We start from the raw sequence: 16,325 nt of genomic DNA, 5'->3' as shown, positions 1-16,325 counted from the left end.
ATGAATAGTGCACGCCAACCAAACGTGTCTCGAAAAGGAAAATGGCATAATTTTACCTTCCTTTCCAAGGGAAACACTATTTCAGTCACAACATTAATCCAAAAGTCTCATATTTATTATTAGTAATTATTAGAAACCTCCTTGACCTATATTTATCAAACACCTTAAATTTAGGGATTATGGGCCGTAAGTTCTGGACATGACTCGGTCTAGAACCATATAACCAGACTAGGAAAGTATCCCTTGTCATGTGATCAAGCTCTTTTGGAGAACCTAATTCATCTTTCTTCCAAACCACTTATCTTTGAAAAAATTCACCAAAAGTTGAAATGTTTGACTAGGGATTAATAGAAACAACTATTTATTAGAAAGAAAGCAAGGGTTCTAAGTGTGTGAACCATCCTCCACTGACATCTAGAGGGAAGTGTGTGCACCTTCAGCAGATGGTGTGGAGTGAACTTGTGATGCGCCAATTGGGATCTTTGGCGGCACTCATTAATCTGGAAATCCTTGTGAGGCCGATGCCAGAAAGTGGCTACTTGACCCCCACCCTTCGTACGAACCAGTGGAATGAAAACAAATACCTAACACTCTATGTTCTTTTCTTTAAAAAATTGACATTGCATTAATAGTCAAAAAGTATTGGGCGGGGACAAGATGTTCAACATATGATACTTAAAAGTGGTATGCGGACCCATTACAAAGCCTGTTAGATAGGTGAGATAACCGGCGACACGACTAACATGGACTCTCTAAGGACTCCTTCCTTTGCTAGAATATCCGCCGCCTCATTAGCTGACCTCCTACGATGCTCAATCCTTGGCTCCAATAATCTTATTTAGTCCAAAATCTCCACAATTAATGCAATAACAACAAAATTTACAGATGCAGTAACCACAAAATCTACAGATGCAAGAGGAGACAGGGTGTTATAGCTTCGTGGATGATTAGTTGTTAAATGTTCGGCTTTGTCACACCCCTCAGAGTGTTATACCTTCGTTCAAGGGTGGTTGCCGATCGTCCAGCTCTAGACAATCTTGGCAAATGGTTCATCCAATCTTCGAAATCGCAAAGGGTTTGCACACATGGTTTCAGGATGTGGCAATGACGCCTAGCGGTAGTGGGATCCAATCGAATAGGGGCTCGTCCGATTGACCAACTCCAGGGCGTTTTGGCCCTTTTTGAAAAGTTGGATAATTTTGAAAAAGGCACTTTTCATGGTACTTTTGCTTCTTTCATTGGAATATATTTTCTCTCATGGGTCTTTGGGGTGTTTTACTGCTCTAGCTCATTTAAGAAGCACGATTTGATTCATCATTGGAGTGTTGGGCCATTTTTGGTTGAGAAACATTAGTAATGGGTTTTTTGGAAATTTATTTACAAAATTTCTCATTATTTTGTAATAATATTAGAGATTTTATTGAATAATTACTTCTCCGATTATTTTCTACACAACTATTTTGCATAAAGAACTCGTGGTCATATGTACTAAAAAGGCCGCCTATTATTCGGGTGACATGTACGAGACCACTTGATGTAAAATAACATTCCTATTTACTCTGTCAATAAATATAGAAATGCTATCAAGTAATTTTTTTGGTTCAAGATGCTAATTTAGCCTTTGTTGCACTACATTATATACCTAATAAGTGAGAAATATTTTCAAAAACTCATTGAGAATAGACAGGATGACGAAAATTGATGAAATTATTACCTGGAGCAATGTACCCAATAGTTCCCTTTAATCCAGTTGTGCTGCTTTGGTCTTCAGATGAGCTCTGAATGATTCTTGGATAAAACTTGGCTAACCCAAAATCACCCACATGAGCATTCATGTCTTCATCCAAAAAAATGTTGCTTGGCTTTAGATCACAATGAGCAATCGGTGTATGGCAATGATGGTGAAGATAATCCACTGCAGAAGCTATGTCAATTGCTATGTTTAATCTCTTAATGAAGTTTAAACTTCCTAACTGATGTTGCCCATCTAATTTTGAATGCAACCACTTCTCCAGACTCCCATTTGGCATGAACTCAAGCACGAGAGCTTTGAAATCATTACCTCCAAAATCAATGCTTGAACAAGAAGTTATGATCTTTACAAGATTTCGATGACGAATGTTTCTCAATGCGTTGCATTCAGCTATGAAACTCTTTGAAGCTCCCCTTAAGTGAAGGTTGAGCACTTTGACAGCAACAACATTTTCAATGCGACTGAGGATTCCCTTATACACTGATCCATAACTTCCCGTGCCTATCAAATTGGCTGAAGAGAACCCATCTGTTGCCTTAAAGAGCTCTGCATAAGAAACCTTTAAATGCCGGCCGTCCATAGAAGATAGGGAAGATGGTTTCTTCTTTGACTTTCTTATCCAGTAAAGTGAAGCAGGGACACACAATAAGAAAATCAAACATACAACCGCACTTGCTACTAGGATGATTACTCTAGAAACATGGGCTTTTCCTCGTCTGCCTTTAGCTAGCACTGGGCATGCAGGCAACATTAATTCTGGGATACCACCACAAAGATTATCATTTCCCACGACTGAAATTGCACTGGCATTTCCAAAGACCCCTTGTTTTGGTACTTCACCCTCAAAATTATTGAAAGACAAGTTTAGATACTGTAGAAACTTAAACCCCTCTAGATATTTTGAAATCGTCCCTGAGAAGTTATTATCTGAAAGATCAAGGACTTCAATGGATGTTAATGTAGTAAAAACTGACAAAACATTTCCTCGGAAGGCGTTACCCAGCATATAAAGTTCTCGCATGCTGTTACAATTTGCAAGAGTGCTTGGGATTTCACCTGACAATTTGTTCTGAGAAACATCCAATAGCTCTAGAAGTTTCAAGTTACCCACTTCTGATGGGAGAGAGCCAGTAAAAAAATTTCCAGACAAATAGAGTGCAATTGATAGCGAAGAAAGGCCAATAATTTGTTTTGGTATCGTACCACGAAGGTTATTTTGAGAAAGTCTCAATGTTAAAAGTTTTGTACAGTTTGCAAGAGATAGAGGTATGCTTCCTTGCAGGTTGTTTGATCCTAAATCGAGGGCGGTCAATTGAGTAATATTTCCAATATTGTATGGGATTTTCCCGGACAAACTATTATTTCCCATGTAGAGTCGTTGTAAGTTCTGGAGCATCCCAATTGAAGTGGGAATAGAACCCGTGATGAAGGTAAAATATATACCCAAAGCTTTTAAGTTGATGAGATTCCCGATCTGACTAGGGATGCTACCAGAAATTTGGTTTCTTCCTATTGCCAAATATTCAAGGTGAGTTGAGAGATTGGCTATGGAGTTGGGAAATAGGCCACCAAAATGATTTCTCTGTATGGTCAACTGATTTAGATTACTACAGTTGGTCAAAGAAGTGATAAATTTCAAGTCATCAGCTCTACCAAGGCCTAGGTAATTATAGCTCAAGTCAAATATGAGTAGGTTCTTTCCCCATCCAATATTTTCAGGCACCGGTCCGCTAAACTGGTTTCCAGACATTCCAAGCCATTCAAGACTTGAAACATTGGATAATGAATTTGGAATGTGTCCGGTAAATTGATTGAATCCTAAAAGTAGATATTGGAGATTAGGAAGAGAGAATCCTATGCTGGGTGGAAGGGTTCCGTGCAACTGGTTTACTGCTACGGCAAAGGTCTCAAGAAACGAGAGATTATTATAAACAGAGGAAGGAACCGTACCAGATAATAAATTTTCAGAAAGGACGATCCATTTCAAGTGACTAATTCGGGCCAGGTCATCTGGGATGTGACGTACCAATCTATTTCCACCTAAAAAGAGATAGATGAGAGCTGAAACGTTTCCAAGTTGAGGTGGGATGCTTCCTGTAAGAAGATTAGGACCCAGATACAACGAGAAAAGCTTGGGTAGAGTACTGAGTTGGATGGGAATTTTCCCTATCAACTCGTTGTAACCCAAATTGATGATTTGAAGGTCCCTACAGTGGGTACTGAGATTGGATGGAATTTCCCCTCCCAAGGAATTATGGCTCATATTAAGATATCGCAGTCTGAATAGACGGCCAATATCTTGGGATATTTGGCCATTGAAGCTGTTTTCTTGGAGGTGGATTTCCCTAAGAAAGGTGAGGTTGGATATGGCAGGAGATAGAGTACCCACCAAGTTCTGCCCACTAAGGTTCAATACAGTGACCCTTTGATGCCTCCGACCGCACGTGATTCCATTCCAATTGCAGAAATGGAGAGTATGGTTCCATGATGATAAGGCTCCAAGAGGATCACTCGTTATACCATCCTTGAAGGAGAGCAGAGCCATTTGATCGGTTTCGTTTCCTAGTAAGGTGGTGGTGGTTATAGATTCTGAAAGTAGTACATTCATAGCAAAGAAGAGATTTAGAGAGAGGATAAATGACCAAAGCTCCATGCTGGTTGAAGCTCTTCTTGTGCTGAGGAACAGATACACCATTTGTTTTGTCTGCCCATTTTCATTTCATCTCACTAGACCTTTATGTGGAATTTGGACTCCAAATTTCAAAGTCTAGTATTTGGTTTTTTTCCCTTCAAGGCGGTCCACGAAAGTAACCTTTCAATTAAATTTCTGTACTCCCAACTCCAGTCCAAAAAATTTCTCTCTATTATAGTGATTGGTGATGTAGCCATCAATTGACTTGACCTCGTCAATCCCTTCAATTATAACACTGCTCGCTCCAAGCCGGCCCAGTAGGTTTTTGGCTTTTAAAATAAATTTTGAATCCAAAACTGATTACCGAGTCAATTTGTAGTTAATGAGAGTTTGCATAGTGTCAGAAAACGTGTCACAAGGTGTCTAGGCATTAGAGTTACTAGTTAAGTCTCTATTCCTTTTGGATATTGAGAATTGGTTTTTAGACCAAAAACTGATTATATTTTGGACTAAATATCAATTCTCAAAATCCAAAACGAACAGGACCAAAGTCTTTCACAGAGGATCACTTCTTATACCGGTATGGCCATTCGATCAGTTTCGTTTCCTAGTAAGGTGGTGGTGGTTGCAGAATTCGAATGTACTACGTTCATGGCAAAGAAGAGATTTACAGAGAAGATAAATGACCAAAGCACACTAAGACTCATACCTGGTAGCTCCATTCTCATTGAAGCTCTTCTTGTGCTGAGCAAATACAAGATTTTATTTATTTTTTGTCTCCCAATTTCATTTGATCACACTCGACCTTTATACAGAACGAAATGATGATGAAATTATTTCCCTCTATCTAACATTTTTTCATGAAATTTGGACTCCTAATTTCCATGTACACGCTTGTCACATGCATTCGCGGTGTGGTAGTTTGGTACACCGTACACATGTGTTCACGATGTGTTACACACGACTCACACGAACGGGGTTTAGATTATATAACAGCCCAGAGCTTTAGGCCCTGTTGGTGTTTGATTTTTAGAAGCAATTACTGGACTGAAATTACGTTTATTTCGAGTCCTATTTTAAGTTTTGGACTAAAAATCTATGTTGTTGGATTTTTAGAAGCAGTTACTGTACTGAAATTACGTTTTATTTTGAGTCCTATTATCAGTTTTGGACTAAAAATCTATTCTAAAAAGGGCGGGGCCTGGGGAGAGCTAGATGTATTCAGCCTTTACCCCTATTTTGCAGAGAAGATGTTTCATTGACTCGAACCCGTGACCACCATGTCACAATAGAGCAACCTTACCGTTGCACCGAGGCTTGGTCTCGACTAAAATTCAATTCTAAAAATCCAAAACAAAAATGGGCTAAAAATCATTTGACTTGACTTCATCAGTTTACTTATTAGGTCTTTAGATTAAATAACACGGCTCGCTCAAAGCTTTTGGCCTGTATGGGAATCTAGAAAGGTGAACAGTTATTCGAAGACCCCCTCTAGTGTGTGTTCAAACTTAAAGCCAATCTGTCAAATGGGACCAAATTTGTCATGCCCCAAACCCCACCCCGGGCGTAGGACATGACAGCGCCATACACCTGTAAGACAAGTCCCACAAATGTACGAGACTACAAAGCAGATAATAGAAATAACCTGGTATTCACAATTAAAATGTATATCAAATTTAATCTAAGTTGACCCATCAGAGTCAAATCAAATCTCATCTCTCCCCAAGAGTCAAACAAATAAATAATAATGTCTTTATATTTTATTCAAAGTACTCACTTCCTAATGAGCGGAAAACAAATAAACTAAATTAGTCTTCTGAGCCAAAATCCAAATCCCAGCTAAACGTCCTGTTCCTCGTTAACCTCACGAGGGCCAAGACCTGAAAAATGTTAAAAAATCACAGTCAGCTGAAAAGCTCAGTACATAATAGAGCACTACTCTAAGCATAACAGGATTCAATGGGGTCAGATAACAAAGTCAAAACTGAATTCTCTACTGAACAGTAAGCACAAAGTAGTATAGTGTACGTCAAATAAGGTTCTAAATCAAAGGTGCAATAACGCAATTCAATGTCTAAGTTCGGATGAAAGCCGGAGGTTTCAGAGTTCTTGTACAAAGGGTTCAGAGTTCAAATGCACTTCAGAGTCATCGGCACGGTTCAGAAGACATGCTAGTGCTTATACACCGACAGTCAACGGTGTTCGAAACCAGTTCCTTAAGTTCAGATACAAGTCGACAAGGCCAGTGTTTTATCCCACTGACGGGCTAGAAGCTCCAGTGTACTACCCCCTCGGTGGGTCCAGAGTTGCCAAATGTTTTACCCCCATATGGCAGGGTCCAGAAATCATCCAAGCCTCCACAGAAGTGTTTAAAAGTGTCCAAGGTTCATATTCAAATGGTTCAAGCTATTCAAAGTTCAAATTGATAGTTCACAGGTTCAGAGTTCGGAACAGATGTTCATAACAGTATTTTAGAACAGTTATTTAAAGGTTCTAAAGTAGTAATTAAATAGGACAAAATGGCTTGCTAGACACAAAGCTAGTTCAGAAATTCAAAGGTGTCAATATAGATTTTCAAAGTCAGTGTGAAGAGGGTTTACAAATACCCAAAGTAGTACGTTATTACGTACCTTAAAGATGCTCGATTACGATTCAATATCCTAATCTGAACAAGGCATAAGTATAAATAAAGGCCCTAAAAGGTAACCCATTCTATGGCTATTTTTAGTATTTTGGTGATATCATTATTGTAAAGTTTCCAAAACTTATTGAAACTATTTTTAACAGAAAGATGACGTTTTCGGCATATCCGTAGAGTACAAGAGTGTCGAAAACGGACAAGAAACGAATAAGTTATGAATTTTCAAAATTTTGGAAAAATTGTCGCGCCGGACATATGGAAATTCCGGACGTCCGCGGATCCATCTATTGCCAAACTTGGTACTCACGGACGTCCGCCCCATGCGCAGACCCAGATTTCTCCGAAACGCGATTTTTCACCGTTTTTGTCACTAAAACGACCATAACTCCTTTGTTTGGGGTTCAATTTGCGCGAGGTCGATCCGATGGATTCGTATCAACGAGAGGAATCCATCAAACTCGACTTCACCTCCGAATTCGAACAAACGATTTATGAAAAAATCGCTAAAGATTCTTATTCGAATCTTCAAAATTCAAATTTCTGAATTCAGATTCTTATATATCGATTTTGAGTTCGTTGGAATTGTAAATCAATATTAGATCCAAGAAAACTCAAGATCAACCCAAATATTCGTATTTCTAATCCATATTAATCAAAGTTCTTATTTCTTTTTCTTATCAACCCTTATTTTAGGATTTCTATGTATCCAAATCCTTCATAGTTCATAGATCTAACATGGATTTGCGGCTTCGGCTTCGACTCTGAAATCGCAATCTCCTTGCTCTTATTCTTCTCTTTCTCTGATCTCTCTCTAGGGCTGAACAAAATGTTTAGGGTTTGTTTAAGCCACAAAACGATATATTTTTAGGCTTCATTAAGAAGCCCAAATCTGAGTCAAATTCCAACTGATAAAAACGCCCAGTTTTTACTCAAGGGGGGACAAAAATTGAAGGGGGGTATTTTGGGTATTTACATTCTACCCACCTTACAAAAATTTCGTCCTCGAAATTTACTTATCACTTACCTGAAATCTCAAACAGAAACGGATATTTCGATCTTATTTTCTCCTCCAGCTCCCAAGTAGCTTCACGTTCTGAGTGATTCCGCCACTGGACTTTCACATATGGAATAGTTCTTCTCCTGAGAACTTGGTCCTCATGATCCATAATACGGACAGGCTGTTCTTCAAATGAAAGATCTTCTCTTAGATTCAGAGGTTCCAATTCAATCACATGGTTCGGATCTGCTACGTACTTTCGTAACATAGACACATGAAATACATTGTGTGCTCCAGATAACGACGGAGGTAAGGCCAATCGATAAGCCACTTTTCCAATCTTTTCTAATATTTCATAAGGTCCCACAAATCTTGGGCTGAGTTTTCCTCTAACCCCAAACCGTATCACTCCTTTCGTGGGTGATACTTTCAAAAGTACTTTGTCTCCAGTCTGAAATTTTAATTCTCTTCGTCTGACATCTGCATAGCTCTTCTGCCGGCTTTGTGCCGTTCGAAGATGCTCTCTAATCAAATCGATTTATTCCACCGCTTGCTGAACCAAATCCGGGCCTAAGAGTTCTCTTTCACTCACATCATCCCAGCATATGGGTGATCTACATCTTCTCCCATAAAGGGCCTCAAAAGGTGCCATCTTAATACTGGCCTGATAACTATTATTGTAAGAGAATTTGATCAAAGGAAGATGGTCATCCCAAGATCCTTTCAAATCCGTAACACAAGCCCTAAGCATATCTTCTAAGATTTGAATGATCCTTTCAGATTGTCCATCTGTCTGAGGATGAAAAGCAGTACTGAATTTAAGGGAAGATCCCATTGCTGAATGTAAGCTGTTCCAAAACTGGGATATAAAGCGGTATCCCTATCAGATACAATGACTTTAGGCACACCATGATACTTAACTATTTAGTCAACATACAATCTGGCCAACTTTTCAGGTGTCAAGCCGGTTCTAATGGGTAAGAAATGAGCTGACTTAGTCAATCTATCCACAATTTCCCATGTGGAATCATTGCCTGAGGGAGTACGAGGTAGAGCCGATACAAAGTCCATCGTAATCTCCTCCCACTTCCATTCTGAGATAGGAAGTGGTTGCAGTGTTCCGGGTGGTCTCTGATGTTCTGCCTTAATCACCTGACAAGTGAGGCACTGAGATACATACTGAGCTATTTATCTTTTCATATTACTCCACCAGAAATTTTCTTTCAAATCCTTATACATTTTTGTACCTCCAGGGTGTACAGAATAACGCGAACTGTGCACTTCCTTCAAAATTTCTTCTGTCTAGTTCTCTTCCGCTCCAATATACAGCGAGTAAGGGAGACTAATATGATATAATGAACATAGTATTGGTCCGATTGGAGCTAGAGTTTGTTTAGACTTTTAAGTTTAGGAGAGAGGAAAGGGGAAGGGGGAGGGGGGATGGGATGGATATAACAACAAATATTAGTTAAAGAAGAGCTAAAAACGAGCTTATAATAAAAGAAGAGTTAATAATAAAAGAAGTATATACAATATTTTATAATAAAATAGAATGTCACACTTGGCATGGTACAAAAACGTGTCTACACGCCCATATTAAGTCTAACACTTCTTGTCACGCCCCGAACCCAGAATTCGAGGTAAGGCGCACGTGACAGCCGCCGCACGCCCATAGGGTCGCCCCCACAAGCATGCAAGGCTCCTTTACAATCAACTATTCTCAACATTCAGAGCAACTAATAAATGCGGAAATTTTAGTCTCAATTAAAACTCAAATGAAATACATATATAGGTCCATAAGTCTAAATCCAACAATACTTGTTCGATAACAGTCACCTTAATAAAATAACAAAAGTCTCTAACTCGAATAATGAAAGAAAGCAAGAAATTTCCTAAGCTCAAATCCAAGTGCCTGATCTCAGCAAGTCTACTGTCGCTCCTCTATATCTGAAAATTGTTAAACCACATAATGAGCTAATAGCCCAGCCGGTTTTCCAAATCCAAACCAGCTAATAGGAAAATGAAAACAATGCTGGTGCGGAAAAGAAGTAACATGCCATAAAATTTAGCCAATGCAGAATTGATAAGAATCAAGAAAATCATTTCTACATAAGCTAAATAAGAAAATACATGTTTTTACAAAAAACGGTTCCAACCACTCGGTTATGCAGTTTTCTAGTTTGAAATCAATGACAAAGAATATATATTTTCAACCACTTGGTTGTGCAGTTTTCCATTTAGAAATCAAATACTTAACAGTCTTCTCTGTGGCCAATTTCCAACCTTATTGGCAAGTAGCATACCCAAGGCGAACACTCGTTCGCGGCGAACACTCGTTCGCAGGACTCACAGGTCCTAAAGCGCGCAATGTAATATTATCAATAGCCAGAGGACTCCCTACTGGCCGCCCGAGATCAACCTTACGAGCAGATAAAATTTGACCGGTCAACGTGATCACGTCCAGTGTACTCACCCACTGGCAGGTTGGGCACTAGATCCCCACCAGAGATCAACCTTACTGGCGGAATCCATTCCATACCAAGACTGTATACAATTATAGATAGAAGCAATTTAATGTTTGCAATACCGTGCCATAAATTTTGTAAACGCTTCAAGCCATAGGAGACTCCCCCCATTCCAATCTATGAAAACCATATCGTAAACAAAGTGCTTTTCAAATTGTTGCTTCATGAATTCTAGTTTTCAAAATCATGTTCTTCATAAAGCTTTTTATGTATAGGAATGAAAACATTTCAAGACTAAAGGATACCATGTATAATGACATTCAACTATTTAGAATGACATACTAAAAAACGGTCAGTGAGAATCTTCTCCAAAACAAGTTCCAAGTGAGAGTAGATATGCAAAAATTATAATAGAAAGCTTTCAACTTAGCTAAATGTAAATATTTGATAATACACTGACATAGGGTAGGATCACCTACCTTAAGCGCTACTCCAAGAATTTCCTTTAGCGAAGTACCCAGTTTGAAACTTGCGGCTGCTAAATTAGCAGAGATTCACCAACGGATGGAGTTTATGGGCGAGATCCAATGCTATTATAAAACTAACAAGAAATGCAACTTTTATAAGTTGTTTGCAGATTTCTTGCTTTTTGATGAAACCCAACGCGGTTCGATCCAATGGAGAGAAAGAGATGAAGAAAAGATGACTAATTTCCTCAACCCCAAAAATCAATGGTTATCAACAACCCAAAAAAAAACTTCAAAAGGATGATGCAATAGCTGCTGTTAGGTAATATCAAAGAAGGAGAGAACAATCCCAACGCCAGTCAATTTTTTGATCGAGAGCCTGAGAGTTGAGACGTGAGGGAAATCAAAACAACGTGAGATGTGGGCTGAATATCTATAGAATCACACCCAAGAAAGAGGTCTGCTAAAAACGGATGAGAGAGCAAAACTTTTCATGATGTCCTCCTTTTTTGAACGCTTGTTTCTCCTCCCCTTATCACAATAAGAATATTCTATTATGAGAAAGAGAGAGAGAGCTCCAAAAAATCTTGTGATGAAGGAAATTTGGACGTCCCTTCCTTTCCCCCTTTATTTTATTTTTTGAAATGATTGCTACCTTATTCTCTGTTAACTGAAAAGCCTTAGGAGGAAACCTACCAATATTAAATCTTGAAAAGATAGAGATTCCTAAAAAATCCTACCCACTAGTGGAAGATTCTATTCATAGCCAAATTTAACTTTAGTGAAGGTGTTATATACGGTCAACCTTAGAGTGCTTTCCAAAATGAGCAGCCTTTTAAAAGGTGTTTAAATGGACTTTACTCCATTGATGATAATAGCACCCTTTACCATTTTCAATAAAATTAATCTTAAGTTCATTTGGTATTAACACCCATTTCAAAGAAAATTTACAAGCTTCATTTTGGTAACGACACTCATTTCTAAGCAATTAATCCTGAGCTTGATTTTTGGTAATGACACCCATTTCAAGAAGTTAAAACAAGTTCAAGCATTGGGGCTGGGTGTTACACTTCTAGCATTACATTTAAAGGTGTCTACAGTTGAAAACATTACTGCATTCCAGCAGGGGGCAATGAAATGAAGTTCTTTTTTTGTCTGTATTCTGTGTGAGCATAAAGTTCAAAGCAATTCATTTTCCAAAAATAAATAAATAAATAAATAAATGAATAAATTCCAAAGCAATGCAATGAAGTTGAGAGATGTTAAGAGATGTTATCATGTTAATGCTATCAGATATTTTCTATAGGGTCCTCTCTTAGCTGTGGTAATCAAGATCAATACTCAATTCAGATGTAAGTGAAATAGTAATTTATGTAAAACTCAACTAACACACCTTCTTTAGGCAAAGGCGTCCCTGCTCAAGACCCACGCCATCACCAACCCAAAGGAAGATAAATGAAGGAGTGTCAGCAATTGCCTGAAAACATGGTAAGAGCAGGGTTAAGAATTCAGAGAAAAGCACAAGGTTATAAAATAATATGAATGGACAGCAAATTTGCATATGTAATTATGTAAATAGATTTGAGAGAAAATAAAGACATCCAAAAGCCATATCATATACGCCAACACTGAAGTGAATAAACTTAGGACAAGTAAATGGCGTACCTCAATTTTTAGATTTTGTATTTCTTCTGGTGTCCAGTACTCCATATGGTCAGTAACTCCGGGAGCCCGATGGACATATTCCTCCCATGGGGGATCGACAAGAATGACATCGAACTTGGTGCCAAAAAATTCAGGGGAGAAGAATGACATCGAACTAGGAGATACTCCTCTTCCAGGGCCAAATTGATTAAAATACATTGCATGGTTTGGGCCAGTCCCCATATTAGGAAGGAATCGCGGTCCTGACAATCGTGGTGGTGGTATGGGAGAAAGTCCAGGTGGGGCAGCCAACGTATTCATATCAAAACCTCGAGGTCCAGGCCAAACAATTGGCCCTGGAGATGGAGGAATGAAAATCGGTACAATTGGTGGGCCTGGAGCTGTGGATATACGTTAGACTGTGAGCTTCGAAAAAACTCTTAACTCGACCATTTAATGTATCGTATTGGTTTAAAACTAGACCTGGGCTTTGTGCAAGTTAGCCCTTTCATCAACAATCGGTAACAATATGAGATGAAAACTCTTGCGTGCAAGGTAGTGTTGTTGTTTTAAGCTTAATAAATAACTAAGCTTAGATCTTTCGTATCTAACTTTTAAAATTTATGCTTTTATAAAAAAGAAATCGTCATTTTGGGTTTTTCCACACTCAAACATGGTTGTTTCTAAAATTTGGAACGGAGAAGTGTCACTAAAACTTCTTAATTTTTTAAAAGAAGAAAAAAGGTAACTTAAAACAACACTATTCGATTTATATTGACAGGGACCATCAATTTATGATGACATCCCCCTAAATTATCAATAATCATATTATTTCCCTCTAAATTGTGGGAAGAAAAAAATTGTGTAGGCTCCGTTTCTTTCGATGTAAAATTGGACATAAAATTTGTTTTATGTTCATTTTTACAACATAAAACAAATTTTACGTTGAAAGAAACGGATGTGTCAATCCAAAAAGGACCTTAAGCGTGCTCTCTCTCTCTCTCTCTCTCTCATGTGAATATGATAAACATATTGAATTTAAAATAATATAAAAGATAAATAAATAAATAAAATTAAAACACATCGTTAGGAGATCATACATGTTGACAAAAATGGAAATTCCAATGGGCGGATTGTGAGAAATCACAATGACAATGTCAATGGGTGATTCTCCGTTTATAATTTAGGTTCACTCTAAATCTCTCTCATAGACATGTAGATTGAAGATACGAACAAAACTTCTTTATTTGTTGTTTGTTCTTATCAAGTGGGATTAGGGGTGTAAACGAGCCGAGCCGAGCCGAGCTTGGCCAGGCTCGGCTCGGCTCGTTAAGCTCAAAGACTAGGCTCGGGCTCGGCTCGGCTCGGCTCGGTCAGGCTCGGCTAGGCTCGCGAGCCGCTCGCGAGCCGCTCGCGAGCCTATCGAGCTTGGGTTATATTCTGGAATATCCGTATCAAATGGACGGTTTGGATTATCACAGTGGATTATCACGGTTTGGATTATCAATGTGCGAGATTCGCACATGCTAATGTGGGTAGCAAAGGTTGCTAGCAAAAGGAAATAATAAAAAAGAAGTCATCATTACGAAAAATTAAAATATATGTGCGAGATTCGCACATGCCAAGTGGGTCGCAAAGGCTGCTAGCAAAAAGAAATAATAAAAAAGAAGTCATCATTACGAAAAAGTAAAATATCTAATGCGTATATAGTTTTAGAAGAAAAATTACCAAAAAAGAGTAGTAAATTATGACATTTACCGAAAAAATACAATCAAAGGGTACGAAGTTATGACAATTACTCAAAAAAGTCATGATTACGGTTGAAAAAAAAGTCATGATTACGCGTCACCGGCTGCTACTGGCTGCTACTGTATTATATTTATATATATATATATATATATATATATATATATATATATATATATACTGTATTATATTTATATATATATGACTGTTTTTCTTAACGAGCCTTAACGAGCCGAGCCGAGCCGAGCCTGGCCTAATTCGGGCTCGGCTCGTTAAGCTTAACGAGCCTTTTTCGAGCCGAGCTTGAGCGAGCTTCCGAGCCCGAGCCAAAATTGACACCCTTAAGTGGGATAAGATAAGAAATTATAGATAGGGAAAGATAAATGCACCCCTTTTCATTACTTAGGAAGAGACAAATAGAAGGAAGTAATGATAGGAAAATAGGGCTGCAATTAATCACACGGAAGAAAAGAAAAAGTTGGTTTGGCCTCTTGCATTGCAATGCTTCCCTTAGGATGTAAACATGCTTTTGAGGATGGCTATTGATACAAACAAATTAAAAAAGCTCATCCTCAAAGAAGTGGAAGGCAAGGAAGGAAGTAGCTTCTGGCTTAAGGAGTTAATTAAGTTACATAGGATTCCTGATATGGATTTGAATATAGAATCATACCTAAAAAATAGTTTCAACTGGAGATGGTTTTAAACTCCAATTGAAGAGCTTTTGTTTTGGTCAACACACTATCATGAAAATGGAAATGGAAATGGAAGTGGGAGAGTGAGGCAAAACAAACTATAAATGGATTTTGTCTTTTGTCACCTACTGTTTGTTTTGGGGAAATGATTTCAACACACACATCTTTTGACACAAGAGGCTCATGTTTCTTGTCTTTTATATTTAAAGAGCTTTAAAAGGGCTTTTACTGTCCCCAAAAAGCACTTACCTGACAATTAAATGCTAAAAGACAAGATACATGCGCGCATGTATCAAAACATAGTTGTGCTGAAATCATTTCTCTTGTTTTTACTTCTCTTATAATTTGACAGAGAACCCGCCAACCTCAAATCTCAATTAATCACTCCTCAATGGATTGGAATTGAAAACTTTTTTCTTATTTTCATGTGGTTAGAGTAGAGTAGAAGGTGGTGCTGTACCATTCACCTTTCCTAAAACAGGGTATCGCATCAGGACAGTAGTTCTAGGCTTTATTCTTCCTAAAACTGGTTGTATATTACACATCACGGAGTAATATAAAGCACCCTTTATTCCTCATGATTAATCATAGTTAGCAAAACTCTGTTTAAAACGACATTTTTTCTTTTTGTTTTATTGTGTGCCGTTTAAAACTTTTACAAAGAATAAACTCTGTTTTTTTAGGCAAATGTTTTAAACACGTTTAAAATGCATTTTAAACGTTTTAAACACTTTTTTTCGGCCAACTTTCTAATTTTAGCGCAACCATATTTTGTAAATGACAAAATTCTAAACTCATTTCTTGTGTTTCTAGGACATGCCGTGAGGCAATAGCTCTGATACCATGTGAAACAACGAATGACTCCAAAAGCTTAAGCCATTATAGTTGGTGTTATTTAATTCATTATATTTTATAAAGTGGGATCCTCCTCCTCAAGGGCTTCTAAAGTTGAATTTTAATTGCTCTAGCTTGTGGAATCCGGGTCCAGCAGCCATTGGAGGTGTCCTTTGAAACTCACGGGAGAGGTCATTGGGGCTTTTCCGGCCCTATTGGAACCGCAGATGCAAGTTAGGCAGAAGTTAGAGCTGTCGACCAAGAGAATGCTTGGATAGGGTGATTGTGGAAGGGGATTCCCTAAACGTCATCCGATAGCTTAGGGGTTCTTCTGTGCCTCCTTGGAGATTTGCCCACTTTTTTGACGAGATCCAGGATTAGGTCGAAGGAGCTTCAATTACATTTATGCATGTTAGGAGGTTGGCCTATAGTGTGGCGGATAAACTAGCCAGAG

At 38.3% G+C, this 16,325-nt stretch overlaps 1 protein-coding gene across 1 annotated transcript; it reads right to left on the bottom strand.

Moving 5' to 3' along the window:
- Positions 1-1,670: 1,670 nt before the first annotated feature.
- LOC143859395 (uncharacterized) lies at positions 1,671-4,298 on the bottom strand. Its single transcript, XM_077370113.1, has one exon. It carries the CDS (start codon positions 4,296-4,298, stop codon positions 1,671-1,673), a length of 2,628 nt encoding a protein of 875 aa, XP_077226228.1.
- Between the last annotated feature and the right edge of the window lie 12,027 nt (positions 4,299-16,325).

The sequence above is a fragment of the Tasmannia lanceolata genome, unplaced genomic scaffold (assembly GCF_043159265.1).
Source record: "Tasmannia lanceolata isolate RefF3 unplaced genomic scaffold, GAP_Taslan_0.1 ptg000029l, whole genome shotgun sequence".
In the NCBI taxonomy this organism is placed as follows: Eukaryota; Viridiplantae; Streptophyta; class Magnoliopsida; order Canellales; family Winteraceae; genus Tasmannia; species Tasmannia lanceolata.
Note: the sequence above shows the minus strand (reverse complement) of the source record. Positions and strands in the feature narration are given on the sequence as shown.